The 20820-nt window shown below is 46.1% G+C and overlaps 1 protein-coding gene across 1 annotated transcript in view; it reads left to right on the top strand.

Annotated features, from left to right (window-relative positions):
• The window catches only part of LOC144485730 (SCO-spondin-like), a 118844-nt gene that overhangs the window by 83648 nt on the left and 14376 nt on the right, over positions 1-20820 (top strand). Inside the window, exons 11-12 of the mRNA XM_078203822.1 lie at positions 2510-2637; positions 15048-15198. Coding sequence (XP_078059948.1) covers positions 2510-2637; positions 15048-15198 — 279 coding nt within the window. The remainder of the gene's footprint in view (positions 1-2509; positions 2638-15047; positions 15199-20820) is intronic.

Raw genomic sequence — 20820 nt, 5'->3', positions numbered from 1 at the left:
TGTACGAGGCAGATTTTTTACACAGAGAATGGTGGGTGCCTGGAACTCGTTGCTGGGGGAGGTAGTGGAACCGGATACGGTAGTGACTTTTAAGGGGCGTCTTGACAAGTGCATGAATGAGATGGGGATAGAGGGATATGGTCCCCAGAAGCGTAGAGGGTTTTAGTTAAGACGGGCAGCATGGTCGGTGCAGGCTTGGAGGGTCGAAGGGCCTGTACCTGTGCTGTAATTTTCTTTGTTCTTTGTTCTTTACATGGGGAAATGTGAGGTTTCGTCATAAGAATAGGAAAGCAGAATATGATTCAAAAGGAATTATAGAATCTGAGTGATTAGCGACCATCAGGTTTGAACAACAACAAACTATTAATTGGAACAAATATACCATATACCATATAGAATGCTGGGATGTGCTAATTTACAGCCCCAGCACGGACTCTATCTGAGAAAGCCTGCACTCAGCCCCAAATTCCCACTCTGTGGCCCAATTGGCCGATAAGGCCATGTGACCTTCCAAAACCTCACCCCTTAAAGGGACTCGCAACTACATCCCTCTCCCTTAAGTCCCTGACTACAACATGCTCTAAACAGTTAAAATATTTACAAGGCAACATCAATATTAAATATTTTTAACACAGTTCATTATAAACTCAGTCTATCAAGGGACTTTCCCTTCCTTTGGGAGTGACAACACTCTATAGGTGGTATCCCAGCAGCAGAGATAATCTCAATTGGATTCTCAGAAACCTAACTTTCTCCTTGCAAGGTGCGTCAGTACTTATTCTTCCTTCAGTTCCCACCTGGACAGTACTTGTCCCTTTTCCAGGCTGACGCACATGTTCAGTTCTTTGACAAATAGCCATGTTACTGACAAGTACAAATAGAGCGGAATGCCACCCAGATTCTCAAAATAATCCACATGCTTTTTGTGTATTTAGTCCTCTACCTCCTCCTCATCTGATACTGAGCCTGTTCTGGCCACTATAACACCTGGGACAAAACTCTGTCCACTTCCAAAATTTTTTAAAGTTCGACAACTTTGAATGTCCTCTCACTCCTTGAAGCATCATGACTCTTCCTCTGAATACTTTGCCTTGACCTTAGAGGGGTCTTGTTGTACACCTACACCAGTCTCATAAGGTAGCAGGAGCAGTAGATAAAGTGGCTAAGAAGGCACATGGTCTACTCGCCTTTATTGCTGAGGTATTGAGTTCAAGAGCAGAGAGGTTATGCTGGAACTATACAAAATATTGGTTAGGCCATGGCGAGAGTATTGTGTGCAGTTCTGGAATGTACATTATAGGAGGGATGTGATAGCACTGGAAAGGGTGCAGAGGAGATTTACCAGGATGGTGCCTGGGCTGGAGAGTTTTAATTATGAAGAGAGATTGGATAGATTAGGGCTGTTTCATTGGAGCAGAGGAGACTGAGGGGGTACATGATTGAGAATACTGTGTGTAGTTCTGGTTACCCTATTATAGAAAGGATATTATTAAACTAGAAAGAGTGCAGAAAAGATTTACTAGGATGCAACAGGGACTTGATGGTTTGAGTTATAACTAGAGGCTGGATAGACTGGGACATTTTTCCCCTGGAGCGTAGGAGGCTGAGGGGTGATCTCATAGAGGTCTATAAAATAATGAGGGGCACAGATCAGTTAGATAGTCAATAGCTTTTCTCAAAGGTAGGGGAGTCTAAAACTAGAGGGCATAGGTTTAAGGTGAGAGGGAAGAGATACAAAAGGGTCCAGAAGAGCAATTCTTTCACACAGAGGGTGGTGAGTGTCTGGAACAAGCTGCCAGAGGTAGTAGTAGAGGTGGGTAGAATTTTGTCTTTTAAAAAGCATTTAGACAGTTACATGGGTAAGATGGGTATGGAGGGATATGGGCCAAATGTGGGCAATTGGGACTAGCTTAGTGGTTCAAACAAAATGGCGGCATTGTCAATTTGGGGCCGAAGGGCCTGTTTCCATGCTGTAAACCTCTATGACCCTATGACCCATGTTACTGTCTAAATGCTTTTTAAAAGACAAAATTGTACCTGCCTCTACTACTGCCTCTGGCAGCTCATTCTGGACACTCACCGCCCTCTGAGGTGAGTGGGCACAGTGGTTAACATTGCTGCCTCATAAAGCCAGGGACCCGGGTTCAGTTCAAATAGCCGCTCCCAATCCACATTCCCCAGTTCCTGTCTAATTCAGATGTAATTGGCCCTCACCCAAGGGCTTCGCTCGTTCCCCAATACCAAGTCTAGTACGGCCCCCTCCCTAGTTGGATTGTCAACCTACTGAAATCTGGTGCTCGTCGTGAAAACCGGCACCAATCGCGCTAATCGCTTTACGGCCCAACATACGACTGTGTTACCCCCGAAAACCGGCGCAACACGATGGTAAAATCGCCCCCTATGACTCTGTGGCATCAAACTGCAGAGGGAGCTAGTGCGCGTGTGCCGATCTCCCACATCCCTGAAGAATTTGAAAAAAATAGATGATGTAATCTTTCCGTTTTGCTAGATGTCTCTGCTACATGCCAACGTTTCACTGAAATTCGGAATATATCTAAAGGGCAGTGCCAGCTGACAAATGTGGCAGTCAGTTCCTGCAAGGGAAGCTGTCACTCCCATGTACAAGTCATCCCAGAGGTAAGGACTGAAAAACTTGGGGTTTTTGAATGTAAATGATTTGTAAATAATCAAATTTCCACTCAGGCAGTTCCATACAGCAGAGTCCTCAGCAACATTCACAGTTCTCAAGAAATAAACACTGGGTAAGGAAAGACCCTGTTGGCAATTATTCAGAAAAATCTTTCAGAAAAAAGCAGTCCTTAGTGGAGATTGTACAAATCCATCTGGGTGTCTCATGCTTGAATCACAGGAAGTTGGCAAGCAGGTCTAACAAGTAGAGAAGAAGGCAAATGGCATTTTAGCTTTTATTTCAAAGAGGTTGGAGTTTAAAAATAGGGAGGTTTTGTTGCAATTGTACAGGGTGTTGGTGAGGCCTCAGCTGGAACACTGTATACAGTTTTGGTCCCCTTATCTAAAAAAGGATATAGTAACATGATGTGGGGCAGCACAGTGGTTAGCACTGCTGCCTCACAGCACCAAGGACCCGGGTTCAATTCAAACCAACCCCGTGTCTGCGTGGGTTTCCTCCAGGTGCTCTGGTTTCCTCCCACAGTCTGAAAGACGTGCTGGTTAGATGCATTGGCCATGCTAAATTCTCCCTCAGTGTACCTGAACAGGCACCGGAGTGTGGCGACTAGGGGATTTTCAGAGTAACTTCATTGCAGTGTTAATGTAAGCCTAATTGTGACACTAACAAATAAACTCTAAAACTTTAAACTTGAACATTGGAGGCAGCCCAAAGGAGATTCACCGGGCTAATTCCTGGGATGAGGGGGTTACCCTATCAAGAGAGACAGAATAGTCTGGGTCTGTGTTCCTTGGAGTTTAGAAGAGTGAGGGGTGACCTTATTCCAACATACAAGATCCTTAGGGGGTTTGACAGGGTAGTTGATGAGATGTTTTCACTAGTGGGAGAGTCTTGAACAAGGGGACACAGCGACAAGATAAAGGGATGGTCATTTAAAACTGAGGTGCGTAGAAATTTCTTCTCGCAGAGGGTGGTGAATCTCTGGGATTCTCTGCCCCAAAGGGTGGTGGAGGCTGGATCATTAGAAGTATTTAAAGTGGAGGTGGATACATATTTGATAGATCGAGGAATAGAGGGCAACGGGGAAAGAGCACAGAAAAGGAGTTGAGGCCAGCATAGATCAGCCATGATGGTACTGAGTGTTTGGGCAGCTCGAAGGACCTGGTGGCCACTCCTGCTTCTGTATCTTGTGCTTCTATTTCTGTGTTCACAGACTACCAGGTAAGAGAAAGACATCCTGCCTTCCCTGGACCCGGGGGGTGACCCATGAGTTTGGCAAGCCCTAAGAGGCTCAATGGTAGACTGGTTTCTGTGCTGGGACGTAATTGATACTGAGGTTATCAATAATATGATGCAACATGAACTGTGAAGTGATTAGCACTATGAGATAAAAGCAAATTACTGCGGATGCTGGAATCTGAAACCAAAAGAGAAAACGCTGGAAAATCTCAGCAGGTCTGGCAGCATCTGTAAAGAGAGAAAAGAGCTGATGTTTCAAGTCCAGATGACTTTTTGTCAAAGCTAACCCTTTGCAAAACATTGACAAAGGGTCCTCTGGACTCAAAACATCAGCACTATGAGATTCTCTGCTTGAATACATCAGCTTGGGCGTAAGAATTCCAGAGATTTCTCCAGAAAGATGAATAAATAAAATTTTTAGTGATGTGAGAGAACTATATTCTTAATCTTGGTCTAATTCTTTAACAGTCATGTTTCTGACAGGTTTTAAGTTCTTTATCTCACATTTATAAAACTGTTTCTGAAAAATCATAGTCCATCTCAAACAGAGAGAAATGTGGTTTTACCAGTCAGATAAAAGTGTATTTCAATCAGTGTGGTGGGGGTGTGGAAACCGGAACAACAGGCCAGTTGGTGCAGGGACTGGGGGAAAAAGTGAGACTGCGATAAACACAGCGCAGAGTAAGAGCCGGCAGAGGGATGCTGCGGGGCTCAGCGGGATTGGAGGTCTGGAGTACTTCAATGCAAGAAGTATAACAGATAAAACAGATGAACTGAGAGCCTGGATTACTGCATGGAATTATGATGTTATTGCAATCGGAGACATGGTTAAAGGAGGGACAGGACTGGCAGCTTAACATTCCGGGATATCATTGTGTTAGACGGGACAGAAGGGGAAACAAAAGGAGTAGGGGAGTTACATTGTTGATCAGGGAGCAGATCACAGCTGTGTTGAGGGAGGACACATTGGAGGGATTTTCGAGTGAGGCATTATGGGTGCAGCTCAGGAATAGGAAGGGTGAAACCACAATGTTGGGAGTGTACTATAGACCTCCCAACAGCCCACAGGAGACAGAGGAGCAATTCAAAGAACAAAGATTAAATAGTGATGTCTTGAGGAGTGTACATATTACAGAGAAGGAGGTGCTGGAAGTCTTAATGCGCATCAAGGTAGATAAATCCATGGGACCTGCTGAAGTGTATCCCAGGACATTGTGGGAGGCTATGGAGGAAATTGCGGATTCCCTAGGAGAGATATTTGAATCATCGACAGCCACAGGTGAGGTGCCTGAAGATTGGAGGGTGGCAAATGTTGTGCCTTTGTTTAAGAAGGGCTGCAGGGAAAAGACTGGGAACTACAGGCCAATGAGCCTCACATCTGTAGTGGGTAAGTTAGAAAAATAGAAACATAGAAAACTACAGCACAAAACAGGCCCTTCGGCCGCACAAGTTGTGCCGAACACATCCCTACCTTTTAGGCCTACCTATAACCCTCCATCCTATTAAGTCCCATGTACTCATCCAGGAGTCTCTTAAAAGACCCTATTGAGTTTGCCTCCACCACCACTGACGGCAGCTGATTCCACTCGCCCACCACCCTCTGTGAGAAAAACTTCCCCCGAACATTTCCCCTGCACCTACCCCCCAGCACCTTAAACCTGTGTCCTCTCGTAGCAGCCATTTCCACCCTGGGAAAAAGCCTCTGAGAGTCCACCCGATCTATGCCTCTCAACATCTTATATACCTCTATTAGGTCTCCTCTCATCCTACGTCTCTCCAAGGAGAAAAGTCCGAGTTCCCTCAGCCTGTCCTCATAAGGCATGCAACTCAATCCAGGCAACATCCTTGTAAATCTCCTCTGCACCCTTTCAATCTTTTCCACATCCTTCCTGTAATGAGGCGACCAGAACTGAGCACAGTACTCCAAGTGGGGTCTGACGAGGGTCTTATATAGCAGCATCATTACCCCCAGAGTCCTAAACTCAATCCCTCGATTGATAAAGGCCAGCACACCATACGCCTTCTTAACCACCTCCTCCACCTGCGGGGCTGATTTTAGAGTCCAATGGCCCCTACCCCAAGATCCTTCTGATCCTCCACAGTACTAAGAGTCTTTCCCTTTATATTGTACTCCTTAGTACCATAGAAAATTACAGCTCAGAAACAGGCCTTTTGGCCCTTCTTGTCTGTGCCGAACCATTTTATGCCTAGTCCCACTGACCTGCACTTGGACCATATCCCTCCACACCCCTCTCATCCATGAACCCGTCCAAGTTTTCCTTAAATGTTAAAAGTGACCCCGCATTTACCACTTTATCCGGCAGCTCATTCCACACTCCCACCACTCTCTGCGTGAAGAAGCCCCCCCTAATATTCCCTTTAAACTTTTCTCCTTTCACCCTAACCCATGCCCTCTGGTTTTTTTCTCCCCTAGCCTCAGCGGAAAAAGCCTGCCTGCATTCACTCTATCTATACCCATCAAAATTTTATACACCTCTATCAAATCTCCCCTCAATCTTCTACGCTCCAGGGAATAAAGTCCCAACCTATTCAATCTCTCTCTGTAACTCAGCTTCTCAAGTCCCGGCAACATCCTTGTGAACCTTCTCTGCACTCTTTCAATCTTATTTACATCCTTCCTGTAACTAGGTGACCAAAACTGTACACAATACTCCAAATTCGGCCTCACCAATGCCTTATATAACCTTACCGTAACACTCCAACTTTTATACTCGATACTCCGATTTATAAAGGCCAATGTACCAAAGGCACTCTTTACGACCCTATCCACCTGTGACGTCACTTTTAGGGAATTCTGTAGCTGTATTCCCAGATCCCTCTGTTCAACTGCACTCTTCAGAGTCCTACCATTTACCCTGTACTTTCTACTTTGGTTTGTCCTTCCAAAGTGCAATATCTCACACTTGTCTGCGTTAAATTCCATTTGCCATTTTTCAGCCCATTTTTCTAGTTGGTCCAAATCCCTCTGCAAGCTTTGAAAACCTTCCTCACTGTCCACAACACCTCCAATCTTTGTATCATCAGCAAACTTGCTGATCCAATTGACCACATTATCATCCAGATTATTGATATAAATGACAAACAACAATGGACCCAACACCGATCCCTGCGGCACACCACTAGTCACAGGCCTCCACTCAGAGAAGCAATCCTCCACAACCACTCTCTGGCTTCTTCTATTGAGCCAGTGTCTTATCCAATTTACTACCTCCCCATGTATACCCAGCGACTGAACCTTCCTAACTAATCTCCCATGAGGGACCTTGTCAAAGGCCTTGCTGAAATCCAGGTAGACAACATCCACCGCCTTCCCTTCATCCACTTTCCTGGTAACCTCCTCGAAAAACTCTAATAGATTGGTCAAACATGACCTACCACGCACAAAGCCATGTTGACTCTCCCTAATAAGTCCCTGTCTATCCAAATATTTGTAGATCCTATCCCTTATCACACCTTCCAATAACTTGCCCACCACCGACGTCAAACTTACTGGCCGATAATTTCCCGGATTTCTTTTGGAACCTTTTTTAAACAACGGAACAACATGAGCCACCCTCCAATCATCCGGCACCTCCCCCGTGAATACTGACATTTTAAATATGTCTGCCAGGGCCCCTGCAAGTTCAACACTAGCTTCCCTCAAGGTCCGTGGGAATACCCTGTCCGGTCCTGGGGATTTATCCACTCTGATTTGCCTCAAGACAGCAAGCACCTCCTCCCCTTTAATCTGTAAAGGTTCCATGGCCTCCCTACCAGTTTGCCCTATTTCCGTAGACTCCATGCCCGTTTCCTCAGTAAATACGGATGCAAAAAAACCATTTAGTATCTCCCCCATCTCTTTTGGTTCCATACACAGTCTACCACTCTGGTCTTCAAGAGGACCAATTTTATCCCTCACTATCCTTTGGCTCCTAACATACCTATAGAAGCTCTTTGGATTTTCCTTCACTCTGTCTGCCAAAGCAACCTCATGTCTTCTTTTAGCCCTCCTGATTTCCCTCTTAAGTGGCTTCTTGCACTTTTTATACTCCTCGAGCATCTGATCTGTTCCTTGCTGCCTGTACATTTCATACAACTCTCTCTTCCTCTTAATCAGTGTTACAATCTCCCTCGAGAACCAAGGTTCCTTATTCCTATTTACTTTGCCTTTAATCCTGACAGGAACATACAAACTCTGCACTCTCAAAATTTCTCCTTTGAAGGCCTCCCACTTTCCATTTACATCCTTACCAGTGAACAGTCTGTGCCAATCCACACTTCCCAGATCCCTTCTCATTTCATCAAATTTGGCCTTTTTCCAGTTCAGAACTTCAACCCGAGGACCAGATCTATCCTTATCCACGATCAGGTTGAAACTAATGGCATTATGATCACTGGATCCAAAGTGTTCCCTCACACTCACATCCATCACCTGCCCTAACTCATTTCCCAATAGGAGATCCAATATCGCATCCTCTCTAGTTGGCACCTCTATATACTGATGTAGAAAATTCTCCTGAACACATTTTACAAACTCTACCCCATCTAAACCTTTAACAGTATGCGAGTCCCAATCTATATGTGGAAAATTAAAATCCCCTACTATCACAACTTTGTGTTTCTTGCAGTTGTCAGCTATCTCTCCGCTGATTTGCTCCTCTAATTCTCGCTGACTATTGGGTGGTCTATAATACAAGCCCATTAATGTGGTCATACCTTTCCTGTTTCTCAGCTCCACCCATAGGGCCTCTGTAGACAAGCTCCCTAATCTATCCTGCCTGAGTACCGCTGTAACATTTTCCCTGACCAACAATGCCACCCCCCCACCTTTATCCCTTTGCCTCTAACCCGCCTGAAACATTGGAACCCTGGAACATTGAGCTGCCAGTCCTACCCCTCCTGTAGCCAAGTTTCACTAATGGCTACAATGTCATATTTCCATGTGTCTATCCACGCCTTCAGCTCATCTGCCTTCCCCACAATACTCCTGGCATTGAAATAGACACACCTCAAAAAATTATTTCCACCACACTCTACCCTTCCATTTGTGAATTTGCTTGAACTAACCTGTCTTTTTACCCCTGCTCCACTATCTGCTCTGGCACTCTGGTTCCCACCCCCCTGCAAACCTAGTTTAAATTTCATCCCATTTGACCTTGATTAGCTGTAAAGAATCGCATTTTAATCAGTGTTCTGTAACTTGAGTTTGTGTCTCTTTCTGCCTTGTTTATGAGCAGATATCCACTCCATCTGATGAAGGAACAGCGCTCCGAAAGCTAATGGCATTTGCTACCAAATAAACCTGTTGGACTTTAACCTGGTGTTGTTAAAACTCTTACTGTGTTTACCCCAGTCCAACGCCGGCATCTCCACATCTTTGTCATCAAGTCAATTTTGTATCCAATTGGCTACCTCACCCTGGATCCCGTGAGATCTAACCTTTTGCAACAATCTACCATGCGGTACCTTGTCAAAGGCCTTGCTGAAGTCCATGTAGACAACATCAACTGCACTGCCCTCATCTCCCTTCTTCGTAACCTCTTCAAAAAACTCAACCAAATTTGTGAGACATGATTTTCCGCTCACAAAGACATGGGCTGACTGTCCCTAATCAGTCCTTGTGTCTCTAAATGCCTGTCGATCCTATCTCTCAAAATACCTTCTGACAACTTACCCACTACAGATGTGAGGCTCACCGGCCTGCAGTTCCCAGTCTTTCCCTGCAGCCCTTCTTAAACAAAGGCACAACATTTGCCACCCTCCAATCTTCAGGCACCTCACCTGTGGCTGTCGATGATTCAAATATCTCTGCTCGGAGACCCGCAATTTCCTCCATAGCCTCCCACAGTGTCCTGGGATACACTTCATCAGGTCCCATGGATTTATCTACTTTGATGCGCATTAAGACTTCCAGCACCTCCTTCTCTGTAATATGTACACTCCTCGAGACATCACTATTTATTTCCCCAAGTTCCCTAACATCCATGGCTTTCTCAACAGTAAATACTGATGAGAAATATTCATTTAGGATCGCACCCAAAAAAAAGTTTATTATTAGTCACAAGTAAGGCTTACATTAACACTGAAATGAAGTTACTGTGAAATTCCCCACACTCTGGCACCTGGTTGGGTCAATGCACCTAACAGCACGTCTTTCAGAATGTGGGAGGAAATCGGAGCATCTGGAGGAAACCCATGCAGACTCCACACAGACAGTGACCCAAGCCGGGAATCGAATCCGGGTCCCAGGCACTGTGAAGCAGCAGTGCTGACCACTGTGCTCTCGTGCCACCCATCTCTTTTTGATCTGCATGTAGATGACCTTGTTGATCCTTAAGAGGCCTTACTGTCTCCCGAGTTACTCTTTTGCCATTTGCGTATTTGTAGCAGCTCTTTGGATTCTCCTTTGCCTTTTGCCAAAACAGTCTTGTGTCCCCTTTTTGCCTTCCGGATTTCTCTCTTAACTCTACTCCTGTGCTCTATACTCTTAAAGGGGTCCACTTGATCCCAGCTGCCAATTCATGTCATGTGCCTCCTTCTTCTTGTTGACCAGGGCCTCAATATCCGGAGTCATCCAGGGTTCCTTACTTCTTGCCTTTCACTCAAAAAGGAATGTGCTTACCCTGAACCCTAGTTAACACACTTTTGAAAGCCTCTCACTTACCAGACATCCTTTTGCCTTCCCACAGACTGCCCCAATTAACTTTTGAAAGTTCCTGCCTGATACCATCAAAATTGGCCTTCCCCCAATTTAGAATTTTAACTTTTGGGCCAGACCTATCGTTCTCCATAGCTATCTTAAAACTAATGGAATTATGGTCACTGGTCCCAAAGTGATCCCTCACTAACAGTTCTGTCACCTGCCCTTCCTTATTTCCCAAGAGGAGGTCATGTTTTGCCCCCTCTCTAGTCGGGCCATCCACATACTGAATGAGAAATTCCTCCTGAACACACTCAACAAATTTCTCTCCATCCAACCCTCTAATACTATGGCTGTCCCAGTCAATGTTTGGAAAGTTGAAATCCTGACTATTCCCACCCTATTTTTCTTGGAGCTATCTGTAATCTCCTTACATATTTGCTCCTACACGTGAAAGATTGGTCAAAAAAGTGAAAGCCCATTGGATACAGGGTAATGTGGAAAACTGGGTCAGAAGTTGGCTGAGTAACAGGAACAGGAAAGGGTAATGGTCGATGGATGGCCTTGCAAATGGAAAGTTGTTTCAAGTGGTGTTCCACAGGGCTCAGTGTTGGGACCCTTGCTGTTTGTGTTATATATTAATGATTTGGATGTGAACATGGGGGGTACGATTGGAAAATTGGCAGCCGACATAAAGATTGGCCGAGTATGGATCGTGTAGAGGATAGCTTTAACCTATTGATGTGTTGGTGGAGTGGGCGGTAAAGTGGCAGATGAATTTTAACATAGATAAGTGTGAGGTGATGCAGTTAGGGAGGCCAAATAGATATAGGGAGTACACAATGGAATATACTGAGAGGGGTAGGTGAAGTGAGAGATCTTCGTGTATAAAGTACACCGGTCTCTAAAGGCAGCAGTTCTTGTAGACAAGGTTATAAAGCAGGCAGATGGAATGCTCTCCTTCATTGCCAGAGGAATACAATATAACAGTAAGGATTTAATGTTGGAATTGTATAAAACACTGGTGAGTGTTAATAACTAGAGCATTGTGTGCAGTTCTGGTCACCACATTACAGGAAGTAATTGCGCTGGAGAGACTGCAGACGAGGTTCACAAGAATGTTACCAGGGCTGGAAAAGTGTAGCTACAAGGAGAGATTGGATAGGTGGAGGTAATTTTCCTTGGAACAGAGAAGGCTGAGGGGTGGCGTGATTGAGGTGTACAAAATTATCAGGGGAAGTGATAGAGTGGACAGAATAAAATTGTTTCCCTTGGTGGAGAATTCTGGAACCATTGGACATAGATTCAAGATAAGTGGCAGCAGGTACAGAGGGGACTGAGGAAGAACGTTTTTACGCAGAGGGTGGTGGGTGTTTGGAATTCACTGCCCGAGTTGGTGGTGGAGGCAGAGACACTAAACTCTTTTAAAAAGTACCTGGATCTGCATCTTAAGTGCTGTAAGCTACAGGACAATAGGCCGGGTGCAAGAAGGTGGGATTAGAATGTGTGTCCTTGGGTTGGCATGGACAAGATGGGCTGAATGTCCTTCTTGAACCTTATCTGCCATATGTGCGTTGCACCACCATAGTGAGTCGGATCTCAAACAATAACAAGACGGAATACACGAAAGAGATAGGGAATCTGATGAACTGGTACGAGAGCTTCAAGTTTTTAGGTGTCCAGACAACCTGTCCTAGTCCCTCCATGTGTGTGTGTGTGTTACAGGAACACAGCTTAACATTGGTAGTGGGGCAAATTCTCAAATCCATTATCCAGGACTTTATAGCAGAGCATTTAGAAAGCAGTGGCAGGATCAGACAGAGTCAGCATGGATTTATGAAGGGGAAAATCATGCTTGACAAATCTGTTGGAAATCTCTGAAGATGTAACTAGTAGAGTAGACAAGGGGGAACCAGTCGATGTGGTATATTTGGACTTTCAGAAAGCGTTTGACAAAGTCCCGCACAAGAGATTATCGTGCAAGATTAAAGCACATGGGATTGGGGGAAGTGTATTGAGATGGATAGAAAACTGGTTGGCAGAGAGGAAACAAAGAGTAGGAATTAATGGATGCTTTTCAAATTGGCAGGCAGTAAGAACATAAGAACATAAGAAATAGGAGCAGGAGTAGGCCATCTAGCCCCTCGAGCCTGCCCCGCCATTCAATAAGATCATGGCTGATCTGACGTGGATCAGTACCACTTACCCGCCTGATCCCCATAACCCTTAATTCCCTTACCGATCAGGAATCCATCCATCCGCGCTTTAAACATATTCAGCGAGGTAGCCTCCACCACCTCAGTGGGCAGAGAATTCCAGAGATTCACCACCTCTGGGAGAAGAAGTTCCTCCTCAACTCTGTCTTAAACCGACCCCCCTTTATTTTGAGGCTGTGTCCTCTAGTTTTAACTTCCTTACTAAGTGGAAAGAATCTCTCCGCCTCCACCCTATCCAGCCCCCGCATTATCTTATAAGTCTCCATAAGATCCCCCCTCATCCTTCTAAACTCCAACGAGTACAAACCCAATCTCCTCAGCCTCTCCTCATAATCCAAACCCCTCATCTCCGGTATCAACCTGGTGAACCTTCTCTGCACTCCCTCCAATGCCAATATATCCTTCCTCATATAAGGGGACCAATACTGCACACAGTATTCCAGCTGCGGCCTCACCAATGCCCTGTACAGGTGCATCAAGACATCCCTGCTTTTATATTCTATCCCCCTCGCGATATAGGCCAACATCCCATTTGCCTTCTTGATCACCTGTTGTACCTGCAGACTGGGCTTTTGCGTCTCATGCACAAGGACCCCAAGGTCCCTTTGCACGGTAGCATGTTTTAATTTGTTTCCATTGAGATAGTAATCCCATTTGTTATTATTTCCTCCAAAGTGTATAACCTCGCATTTCTCAACGTTATACTCCATTTGCCATATCCTTGCCCACTCACTCAGCCTGTCCAAATCTCTCTGCAGATCTTCTCCGTCCTCCACACGATTCACTTTTCCACTTATCTTTGTGTCGTTGGCAAACTTCGTTACCCTACACTCCGTCCCCTCCTCCAGATCATCTATATAAATGGTAAATAGTTGCGGCCCGAGTACCGATCCCTGCGGCACGCCACTAGTTACCTTCCTCCAACCGGAAAAACACCCATTTATTCCGACTCTTTGCTTCCTGTCGGATAGCCAGTCCCCAATCCACTTTAACACACTACCCCCAACTCCGTGTGCCCTAATCTTCTTCAGCAGCCTTTTATGGGGCACCTTATCAAACGCCTTTTGGAAATCCAAAAACACCGCATCCACCGGTTCTCCTCCATCAACCGCCCTAGTCACATCTTCATAAAAATCCAACATGTTCGTCAAGCACGACTTTCCACTCATGAATCCATGCTGCGTCTGATTGATCGAACCATTTCTATCCAGATGCCCTGCTATCTCCTCTTTAATAATGGATTCCAGCATTTTCCCTACTACAGACGTTAAGCTGACCGGCCTATAGTAACTAGTGGGGTGCCACAGGGATCGGTGCTGGGACCCCAGCTATTCACAATATATATGAATGATTTGGATGAGGGAACAAAATGTAACATCTCAAAGTTTGCAGATGATACCAAGTTGGGTGGGAGGGTGAACTGTGACGAGGATGCAGAGATCCTTCACAATGATCTGGACAGGTTGGGTGAGTGGGCAAATCAATGGCAGATGCAGTATAATTTGGATAAATATGAGGTTATTCACTTTGGAAGCAAAAACAAGAAGGCAGATTACTACCTGAATGGCTGTAAATTGGGAGAGTGGAGTGTGCAGCGGGACCTGGGTGTCCTTGTGCACCAGTCAATGAAGGTAAGCATGCAGGTGCAGCAGGCGGTAAAGAAGGCAAATGGTATGTTAGCCTTCATTGCGAGAGGTTTCGAGTATAGGAGCAGGAATGTGTTGTTGCAATTATACAGGGCCTTGGTGAGGCCACACCTGGAGTATCGTGTGCAGTTTGGTCTCCTTTTCTGAGGAAGGGTGTTCTTGCTCTCGAGGGAGTGCAGCGAAGATTTACCAGGCTGATTCCGGGGATGGAGGAACTGATGTATGAGGAGAGATTGACTAGGTTAGGATTATTTTCGCTGGAGTTCAGACAAATGAGGGGGGATCTCATAGAGACTTATATAATTCTAACAGGATTAGACAGGGTAGATGCAGGGAGGATATTTCCAATGGTGGGGGTGTCCAGAACCAGAGGTCACAGTCTGAGGATTCAGGGTAGACATTTTTTTACCCAAAGAGTGGTGAGCCTGTGGAATTCATTACCACAGGAAGCAGTTGATGCCGAAACATTGAATGCTGGATATAGCACTTGGGGCGAATGGGATCAAAGGTTATGGGGAGAAAGCAGGATTAGCCTATTGAGTTGGATGATCAGCCATGATCGTAATGAATGGCGGAGCAGGCTCGAAGGGCTGAATGGCCTCCTCCTGCTCCTATCTTCTATGTTTCTATGAACCTTATGTGTCATGTGTTTGTTACAGGAACCGTACCTGCACAGTGTTTGCGAATGCTGCAGTTACCGTCTTGACCCGAAAAGCCCAGTGCGGTTCATGAACTTGGAATGTGAGAATGGAAATGTGGAACCTGTTGTTCTGCCAATTATTCAAAGCTGTGAATGCAGCAGCTGCCAGGGTAAGTACCCGTTTGCACTGAGAGAAACCATGCAGCACCTGACAGTTCATAGAATCCCTACAGTGCAGAAGGAGGCCATTCAGCCCATCAAGTCTTCACCGACCACAATCCCACCCAGGCCTTATCCCATAACTGTATGCATTTACCCTAACTAATCCCCTGACACTAAGGGGCAATTTAGCACGGCCAATGCACCTAACCCTGCAGCACAGTGGTTAGCACTGCTACTTCACAGCTCCAGGAACCTGGGTTCAATTCCCGACGTGGGTCACTGTCTGTGTGGAGTTTGCACATTCTCCTCGTGTCTGTGTGGGTTTCCTCCGGGCGCTCCGGTTTCCTCCCACAGTCCAAAGATGTGCGGGTTAGGCTGATTGGCCATGCTAAAAAAATTGTCCTTTAGTGTCCTGAGATGTATAGAAGGGTTATAGGCAGTGCAAGAGGGCGGATGGACAGGGAATAGAGAAGGGGAGAGCACAGACCAAAGGATTGAGATGTGTTTACTTTAATGCCAGGAGTATAGTGAATAAAGGGGATGAACTCAGAGCGTGGATCGATGCCTGGAAGTGTGATGTGGTGGCCATTACGGAGACTTGGATGTCTCAGGGACAGGACTGGATACTCCAGGTGCCGGGATTCAGATGTTTCAGGAAGGACAGGGAGGGAGGCAAGAGGCGGGTGGAGTGGCACTGCTGATCAGGGATAGTGTCACAGCTGTAGAGAAGGTGTATGCTGTGGAGGGATTGTCCACCGAGTCTCTGGGTGGAAGTTCAGAGTGCGAAGGGGCCGGTCACTTTGCTGGGAGTTTTCTATAGGCCGCCCAATAGTAACAGGGAGGTGGAGGAGCAGATAGGGAAACAGATCCTGGAGAGATGCAGTAATAGCAGAGTTGTTATGATGGGAGACTTTAATTTCCCAAACATAGATTGGAATATCCCTAGGGTAAGGGGATTAGATGGGGAAGAGTTCGTTAGGTGTGTTCAGGAGGGTTTCCTGACACAGTATGTGGACAAGCCTACAAGAGGAGAGGCTGTACTTGATCTGATACTGACCAATGAACCTGGACAGGTGTCAGATCTCTCAGTGGGAGAGCATCTTGGGGATAGCGATCATAACTCTATCTCTTTTAGGCTTGCATTGGAAAAAGAGAGGATCAGACAAGCTAGGAAAGTGTTTATATGGAGTAAGGGAAATATGAAGACATTAGACAGCAAATTAGAGGAGTAAATTGGAAGGAGGTATTCTCGGGGAAATGTACTGAAGAGAGGTGGCAGTTTTTCAAGGAATGTCTGTCTAGAGTTCTACAGGACAATGTTCCGAGCAGACAGGGAGGTGTTGGTCGGTTAAAGGAACCGTGGTGCACGAAAGCTGTGCGGGACCGAGTCGAGAAGAAAAGGAAAGCGTACAAAAGGCTCAGAGAGCTTGGCGAAGATAGGGATTTAGAAGAATATACGGCTTGTAGGAAGGGACTAAAGAAGGAAGTTCGGAGAGCCAGAAGGGGTCACAAGAAGGCCCTGGCAGGTAGGATTAAGGAGAACGCGAAGGCGTTCTATAAATATGTGAAGAGTAAAAGGATGAGATGTGAAAGAATAGGGCCTATAAAAGGTGAAGGCGGGAAAGTCTGTACGGAACCAGTAGAAATGACAGAGGTGCTCAATGAGTATTTTGCCTCGGTTTTCACAGAGGAGAAAGACCTGGGTGGATGTACTGCGGGCTTGCGGTGGACTGAAAGGATTGAGTATGTGGACTTTAACAAAGAGGTTGTGCTGGAATCTTTTAATGGCATCAAGATAGATAAGTCGCCGGGTCCGGATGGGATGTACCCCAGGTTACTGTGGGAGGCGAGGGAAGAGATTGCAGAGCCTCTGGCAATGATCTTTGCGTCGTCGATGGAGATGGGAGAAGTGCCGGAGGATTGGAGGATTGCGGATGTGGTTCCTATTTTCAAGAAGGGGAATAGGGATAGCCCAGGTAATTACCGACCGGTGAGTCTAACCTCAGTGGTTGGTAAACTGATGGAGAAGATCCTGGGGGACAGTATATATGAGCATTTAGAGAGGTTTAGTATGCTCAAGAATACTCAGCATGGCTTTGTCAAGGGCAGATCATGCCTTATGAGCCTGGTGGAGTTCTTCGAAAATGTGACTAAACAGATTGACGAAGGGAAGGCGGTAGATGTGGCTTATATGGATTTTAGCAAGGCATTCGATAAGGTCCCCCATGCAAGGCTTCTGGAAAAAATGAGAGGGCATGGGATCCAAGGGGCTGCTGCCCGGTGGATCCAGAACTGGCTTTCCCAAAGGAGGCAGAGAGTGTGTATAGATGGGTCTTTTTGTAAATGGAGGTCGGTCACCAGTGGTGTGCCCCAGGGATCTGTTCTGGGACCCTTGCTGTTTATCATTTTCATAAATGACCTGGATGAGGAAGCAGAGGGATGGGTTGGTAAGTTTGCCGACGACACGAGGGTTGGTGGGGTTGTGGATAGTCTGGAGGGATGTCAGAAGGTACAGAGGGACATAGATAGGATGCAAGACTGGGCGGACAAGTGGCAGATGGACTTCAACCCAGATAAATGCGTTGTGGTCCATTTTGGCAGGTCAAATGGGATGAAGCCGTACAATATAAAGGGAAAGACTCTTAGTACGGTAGAGGATCAGAAGGACCTTGGTGTCCGGGTCCATAGGACTCTGAAATCGGCCCCGCAGGAGGAGGAGGTGGTTAAGAAAGCGTATGGTGTGCTGGCCTTTATCAATCGAGGGATTGAGTTTCGGAGTCGGGAGATAATGATGCAGCTATATAAGACCCTCGTCAGACCCCACTTGGAGTACTGTGCTCAGTTCTGGTCGGCTCACTATAGGAAGGATGTGGAAAAGATTGAAAGGGTGCAGAGGAGATTTACAAGGATGTTGCCTGGATTGAGTGGCATGCCTTATGAGGATAGGCTGAGGGAGCTCGGTCTTTTCTCCTTGGAGCGACGAAGGATGAGAGGAGACCTAATAGAGGTGTATAAGAGGTTGAGAGGCATAGATTGGGTGGACTCTCGGAGGCTTTTTCCCAGGGTGGAAATGTCTGCTACAAGAGGACACAGATTTAAGGTGCTGGGGGGTAGGTACAGGGGAGATGTTAGGGGTAAGTTTTTCACACAGAGGGTGGTGGGTGAGTGGAATCAGCTGCCGTCAGTGGTGGTGGAGGCAAACTCAATAGGGTCTTTTAAGAGACTCCTGGATGAGTACATGGAGCTTAATAGGATGGAGGGTTATAGGTAGGTCTAGAAGGTAGGGATGTGTTCGGCACAACTTGTGGGCCGAAGGGCCTGTTTGTGCTGTAGTTTTTCTATGTTTCTATGTATAGGTCAGAGGGATTAGTGGGTAAATATGTAGGGATATGGGGATAGGGCCTGGGTGAGATTGTGGTCGGTGCAGACTCGCTGGGCCAAATGGCTTCTTTCTGCACTGTAGGGTTTCTATGATATGATTAACCCGCACATCTTTGGAATGCGGGAGGAAACCAGAGCACCCGGAGGAAACCCACGCAGACACGGGGAGAACGTGCAAACTCCACATATACAGTCATCCAGCAGCAGTGCTGGCCACTGTGCCGCCCCGCCAGACTTGTTCTGTTAGAGATGAATAGGTGTGTGAGCTTCATACACATGTCACCAGATCGGGGTGTTATATATTACGCAATGTCAGAGACATGGCTCGAACAATGGGTGAAGAGGGAAGTTCCACGTCTGGCTACAAGATACTCAGGAGAAATAGCAAAAAGGTGCCATGGATAATGTTCCAGAGTTGGAAAGTGAGGTTGTGATTCACACAAAGGACCGCTTGGTTGGAAATAGGGAATAAGGAAGCGATTACACTGCTGGGTGTGCACTTCCTTCTTTTCTTGGCAGCATTCCATCTCCGGAGGTGGTGGTTTGTGGCCTGCTGGTTAATGATGTGTTTGACAGTGCTTGGTGTGGTTCCGGACCCCCACTCTGACATTGCAGTCTTGGCTGCATCTCCTGCAGGGAAAGACAGTGCTGAGAAGGTGCACAATTCGCTGCCTTCTGTTTCCCCTGGAAACTCTTCTCAGCCAGCTGATCTTCCATTGGTGTTTACAGCACAGGAGGCCATTCAGCCCATCAGGTTCATGCTGGTCAACAAAGATCTGACTACACCAATCCCATTTTCCAACGTTTGCCCTAAACCCTGGAGTTTCCGGCAGCGCAAAGTGAATATCTAAATACTTCTGAATTCAATTTTTAAAATCTGGAATTAAGCATCTACTGATGACCATGAAACCATTGTTGATTGCTGTAAAAACCCATCTGGTTCACTCACGCCCTTTACGGAAGGAAATTGGAAATCTGCTGTCTTGGTTGGACCTTAATGTGACTCCAGAGCCACAGCAATGTGGTTGATTCTTAACTGCCCTCTGAAATGGCCCAGTTACACATTCAGCTCAAGGCTCAGCCAGCAAGGCCCACATCCCATAAACAAATAAAAAAGAAAACTACCTTTGTGGCTTCCAGGAGCTGCAGCTGGAGACAGGGTCCGGGAATGATGTCCTTGCAGTCAGCGTCGCAATGAAGAAATCATGATTTTAAAAAGTGTTTTGTTTTTGAAAGAAGGATTAACTGAGAAACATCACAAATAAGTGAAAGTCATGGTCATTATAGTAAAGTAATGTAAGTGAGCAAAGTAGGGTAAAGGTTGTGAAGTTAGCGTAAGGGAGGTAAGTTAACAGTATTGTTATATAAGTAAGATCTTTTGTTAAAAAAGGGAGTGATCCCAAGGCTTTTTATGCATATATTAGGAGCAAGAGGGTAGCGAGAGAAAGAGTAGGGCCACTCAAGGACAATGAAGGGAAGTTATGTGTGGAACCACAGGGAATGGGCGAGATCCTTAATAGAAATATAGAAACATAGAAGATAGAAGCAGGAGGAGGCCATTTGGCCCTTGGAGCCAATGAGTACTTTGTATTGGTATTCACCAAGGAGAAGGACATGATGGATGTTGAGGTCAGGGATAGGTGTGTGAACACTCTAAGAGATGAAAATATATATCGAAGGAGAAAGTGTTGAGTATCCTAAATCGCATTAAGGTAGACAAGTCCCCGGGGCCGGATGGGATCGATCCCAGGTTACTGCGGGAGGCAAGGGGAGAAATGGCTGGGGTCTTAAACAAAGAGAAGGACTTGGTGGATGATGAGTCTGGGAAAGGGTGTGCAGATAGTTTGAGTCATGTTAAGATCAAAAAGGAGGAGGTACATAGAACATAGAACAGTACAGCACAGAACAGGCCCTTCGGCCCACGATGTTGTGCCGAGCTTTATCTGAAACCAAGATCAAGCTATCCCACTCCCTATCATCCTGGTGTGCTCCATGGATTCATGAGGGGAAAGTCGTGCTTGACGAACATGTTGGATTTTTATGAAGATGTGACTAGGGCGGTTGATGGAGGAGAACCGGTGGATGCGGTGTTTTTGGATTTCCAAAAGGCGTTTGATAAGGTGCCCCATAAAAGGCTGCTGAAGAAGATTAGGGCACACGGAGTTGGGGGTAGTGTGTTAAAGTGGATTGGGGACTGGCTATCCGACAGGAAGCAAAGAGTCGGAATAAATGGGTGTTTTTCCGGTTGG

The sequence above is a fragment of the Mustelus asterias genome, unplaced genomic scaffold (assembly GCF_964213995.1).
Source record: "Mustelus asterias unplaced genomic scaffold, sMusAst1.hap1.1 HAP1_SCAFFOLD_212, whole genome shotgun sequence".
Taxonomy (NCBI): domain Eukaryota; kingdom Metazoa; phylum Chordata; class Chondrichthyes; order Carcharhiniformes; family Triakidae; genus Mustelus; species Mustelus asterias.
This window is presented reverse-complemented; position numbering and strand designations above follow the sequence as displayed.